Source organism: Bufo gargarizans, chromosome 11 (assembly GCF_014858855.1).
Source record: "Bufo gargarizans isolate SCDJY-AF-19 chromosome 11, ASM1485885v1, whole genome shotgun sequence".
NCBI lineage: Eukaryota > Metazoa > Chordata > Amphibia > Anura > Bufonidae > Bufo > Bufo gargarizans.
Window position 1 is genome coordinate 95,136,560 of NC_058090.1, and position 5,158 is coordinate 95,141,717.

A 5,158-nucleotide genomic window follows, 5' to 3' on the forward strand; every position below is an offset into this window, starting at 1 on the left:
TGAGCGTTTTACAGCGCGTAGGAACGCACTGTAAAACGTTCAGGTCTAAACCCAGCCTTAGGCCTCTTTCACACGAGCGTGACGGATTAGGTCCGGATGCGTTCAGGGTGCGTTCAGTGAAACTCGCACCATTTTGCAAGCAAGTTCAGTCAGTTTTGTCTGCGATTGCGTTCAGTTGTTCAGTTTTTTCCGCGCGGGTGCAATGCGTTTTGATGCGTTTTTCACACGCGTGATAAAAAACTGAAGGTTTACAAACAACATCTCTTAGCAACCATCAGTGAAAAACGCATCGCACCCGCACTTGCTTGCAGATGCAATGCGTTTTTCACGCAGCCCCATTCACTTCTATGGGGCCAGGGCTGCGTAAAAAAAATGCAGAATATAGAACATGCTGCGATTTTCACGCAACACAGAACTGATGCGTGAAAAACAACGCTCATGTACACAGACCAATTAAAATGAATGGGTCAGGATTCAGTGCAGGTGCTATGCGTTCACATCACGCATTGCACCCGCGCGGAAAACTCGCTCGTGTGAAAGGGGCCTTAAAAAGATTAAAATAGACAAATCGCCAGGACCGGATGGCATACACCCCTGTATCCTAAGAGAATTAAGTAATGTCATAGCCAGACCCTTATTTCTGATATTTAAGGACTCTATACTGACACGGAATGTTCCACAGGATTGGCGCATAGCAAATGTGGTGTCAATATTCAAAAAGGGTCCAAAAACAGAGCCTGGAAACTATAGGCCGGTAAGTTTAACATCTGTCATGGGTAAGTTGTTTGAAGGTTTTCTGAGAGATGCTATCTTGGAGCACCTCAATGAAAATAAGCAAATAACGCCATATCAGCATGGCTTCATGAGGGATCGGTCATGTCAAATTAATTTAATCAGTTTCTATGAAGAGGTAAGTTCTAGACTTGACACTAGTGGGGTACCTCAGGGGTCAGTACTGGGCCCTATTCTGTTCAATATATTTATTAATGATCTTGTAGAAGGCTTGCACAGTAAAATATCATATTTTGCAAATTACACTAAACTGTGTAAAGTAATTAACACTGAAGAGGACAGTATACTGCTACAGAAGGATCTGGATAGATTGGAGGCTTGGGCAGAAAGGTGACAGATGAGGTTTAACACTGACAAATGTAAGGTTATGCACATGGGAAGGAATAATGCAAGTCACCTGTACATACTAAATGGTAAAACACTGGGTAACACTGACTTAGGAACTTTGGTGAACAGCAAACTAAGCTATAGAAACCAGTGTCAGGCAGCTGCTGCCAAGTCCAATAAGATAATGGGTTTCATCAGAAGGGGCATAGATTACAAATCACTGGTCAGACAACACATGGGGCCAGATTTATCATGACTCTGACAGCTCACTCCACTTTTACATATGGCTAAAGTCAGTTTTAGCCAAGTCAGATTTATGATCGGCCCTTTAAGACTGTAATAAATGGTTTGACGGTAGCAGTTTATCCGTCAGTAAGCAGCTTTACAAAAGTCGCACATCTTTACGAAAAAGTCGCACGTTTTTATGAATAAGTCGCATGTTCTATTAAAAAGTCTCATAAGATAAGCATGGTCCTCACTGGAGTGAAATTGAGACTTTTTTGCGACTTTTTTTGCGACTTTTTTGCGACTTTTTAAATAGTCCCAATAGTAAATCTGTCTAGAGATTCATTTACATAAGAAAACACGCCCACTTTCAGAAAACTGGCGAGCATAGTGCAGAGCAGAAAAAAGTCGCAAATTTGTGTGCAGTTTTAGCGTTTGGGACTTTTTTGGGACTTTTTCACTCCATTATTCTGACCCGAGCTAATGATAAATCTGGCCCACGGAGTACTGTGTACAGTTCTGGGCTCCTATGATCAAGACAGACATAGCAGAGCTGGAGAGGGTTCAGAGGAGGGCAACTAAAGTAATTACAGGAATGAGGGGATTACCGTACCCTGAAAGATTATCAAAATTAGGGTTATTCACTTTAGAAAAAAGACGACTGAGGTGAGATTTAATAACTATGTATAAATATATCAGGGGTCAGTACAGAGATCTCTCCCATAATCTATTTATCCCCAGGACTGTGACTGTGACGAGGGGACATCCTCTGCGTCTAGAGGAAAGAAGGTTTGTACACAAAAATAGAAGAGGATTCTTTACGGTAAGAGCAGTGAGACTATGGAGCTCTCTGCCTGAGGAGGTGGTGATGGTGAGTACAATAAAGGAATTCAGGAGGGGCCTGGATGTATTTCTGGAGTGTAATAATATTACAGGATATAGCTACTAGAGAGGGGTCGGGGATCCAGGGAGTTATTCTGATTGCCTGATTGGAGTCGGGAAGGAATTTTTATTCCCACTTAAGTGGGAAATATTGGCTTCTACCTCACAGTTTTTTTTTTTGCCTTCCTCTGGATCAACTTGCAGGATAACAGGCCGAACTGGATGGACAAATGTATTTTTTCGGCCTTATATTCTATGTCACTATGTTACTATAACTTACTTCAAAATGTTTTTAGACAAATTTGCTCGATTTTTTATATTGATTATACAGTTTTTTACTTCCTTATTTCTTATGCTGTAGATGATGGGATTCAACATCGGAGTGACCACCGTATAGAGAACAGATAGCTTGTTGTCTGTTTCCAGAGAGTGAGAAGATGGAGGCTGAAGATAGATGGACATGATGGTTCCATAATAGAGGGTGACAACAGTGAGATGGGAGGTACATGTCGAAAAAACTGCATGTCTTCCATGTGAGGAACGTATTCTTACAATGGTGGAGATTATATAAACATAGGAAATCAATGTCAAGAGAAAAGAAAACAAAACAACGATCCCGGTTGCTACATACATGGCTATCTCATTCAGCCAAGGATCTGTACAGGAAATTCGTAAGAAAGGGGGTACTTCACAAATAAAATGGTTGATATGATGAGTCTTGCAGAAGGGAAGTCTCCAGGTGATGAACACTTGTATAGAAGCGTTAACAAAACCAACCATCCATGGTATTAAGGCTAAGATGATGTAAAACCGCATGTTCATAATACTGCTGTAATGCAGTGGTCTACGGATGGCCACAAACCTATCGTAAGCCATGACGGCAAGTAAAATGCATTCTGCTACCCCAAATACTAAATAGCAGAACATCTGGAAAACACAACCCCCCACTGAAATACTTTTGTCTGCGGAAAGAGTATTTTTGAGGAGTACAGGAACTACTGTGGAGGAGAAACCAATGTCAATTAAAGAAAGATTACTCAGGAAGAAGTACATAGGGGTGTGTAACATTGGGCTGATCCTCACTGTAATGAGAAGAAGACAGTTTCCTGCTATTGTGATCAAATACATCACCAAAAATAAAAGGAAACCTGGAACCTGAAGCTGAGGGACAGTAGATACTCCAAGCAGGAAGAACCGACTAGGAAGTGTCTGGTTGACGTTCTCCATAGGAATATATAGAAACCTGAAGAAAGAACAAAGGTTACAGTTAATAAATTACACCAAGTTAATGTGGTAATACTACAAAGAAGGGTATTAACTGGCTTTTCATATACAATGCATTCTGAAAGTCTTCAGGACCTTTAATTTTTTCACATTTTACAATTTTGCGGCCTTGTGATAAAATAAAAGATGATCAAGTTTTTCCCCATGAACTTGCACTCAGTACCCCAAAATAAGAATGCAAAAACAGAATTTTACAAATTTATTAAAAGGAAAAAACTACAATTTGGCATGGACATAAGTATTGAGACTAGAGATGAGCGAATTTCCGCTTATGAAATTCGTTTACTGGTTAAAGCAGAATTGCGTTATGGATTCCGTTACCACGGACCATAACGCAATTCTATGACGGAATACATAACGGAATGCCTTTAAAGGCATTCCGTTATTAATTCCGTCATAATAGAAGTCTAAGGGCTGCATAACTGATCCATCCTGTTTGCGTTATGAAAGAGAGGACTCCGCTGCATGAGGTTTTTTTGTTGAAATGCTACTTTCTGTGTATAACTGGAAACATAACGAGGATGACCTACAAACACCAAAGTCTATTCTCAAAAATAGATCCAAGAAATATAGAAAATCAAAAATTTATGTCAGCTTCAGTTCTACTGAGGCAGAAACTTCAGAGGGACTATCTTATTTTTCTGAAACTGATGTGAATACTCCTTATAATCGTACTACTAAGCTACAATATAATTATCAACAACAAAAAAAACGACGCCGGACAGGCCGTAAACACAAAAGATCCTACTCCAAGGAGCAGTCTGAACAAAGACATAATGTGATCAACCTGCCATCTACTAAGCTTACCGAACAACAAATCAGTGTTCTATCCAATGGACTTAACTTTGTCCCTGATAATCATTTTGATATTTTTTTTCTACTTTACTTGATATAAATAAATTAGTAGTGCAATTTTTTTCTAGGAGCAGTATGCCACTGATAAACAGCGTAAGGAAGATGTTGATGTACCATCTATTGTACCTACAAACATATTTCGTGGATTGTCCTTCCAGGATCAATTAGCAATTTAACATCTTAATGATTTAAAGTGAGGAATCTGTACCTAAAATTAGTGAAACTATGGTGACACCTATTAATATCACCAACAGTGATGGTTAGTTCGCAGTGTTCGCCAGCGAACACATGCGGGCTGCCATCTTTAGTAAGGTAGACTCACCTGTCCGGCGATGTACAGGTAAGCCCTTACCTGTGTCGGGAGCCGGTCTGAAATCAAATGCAGTCACCGGCAGCAGGCAGTTTCGAGAACAGCCGCCGGGGGCCTTGATCGGGCTGTTCTCTGAACTGCCTGCTCCCGGTGACTGCATTTGATTTCAGACCGCCTACCGACACAGGCACAGGTAAGGGCTTACCTGCGCATCGCCGGACGGGTGAGTCTACCTTACTAAAGATGGCAGCCCGCATGTTTTTCGATGGCGAACACTGCGAACTGACCATCACTGATCACCAATCCTGGTTTTTATCCAGTACAGTCAAGAACCAGCTCCATGGATAAGTTCTGAAATATCATGGTAAGGGAACTTATATCATTACAATATACAATAAAGAAAATAACTACTATGACCGCTGCCCAAACTCTGGCACTTAAAGAACTCCAAAATAACAGACATCATAATTTGCAAATCTGATA

At 40.6% G+C, this 5,158-nt stretch overlaps 1 protein-coding gene across 1 annotated transcript; it reads right to left on the reverse strand.

Annotated features, from left to right (window-relative positions):
- Positions 1–985: 985 nt before the first annotated feature.
- Positions 986–3,453, reverse strand: LOC122922244 (olfactory receptor 5B21-like; the record flags this gene model as incomplete). The annotated part of the gene is made up of 2 exons (XM_044272814.1): positions 2,556–3,453; positions 986–1,002 (listed from the first exon to the last, which is right to left on the reverse strand). Coding segments are annotated over exons 1-2 (915 nt in total), but the record flags the coding sequence as incomplete, so codon positions are not given.
- Between the last annotated feature and the right edge of the window lie 1,705 nt (positions 3,454–5,158).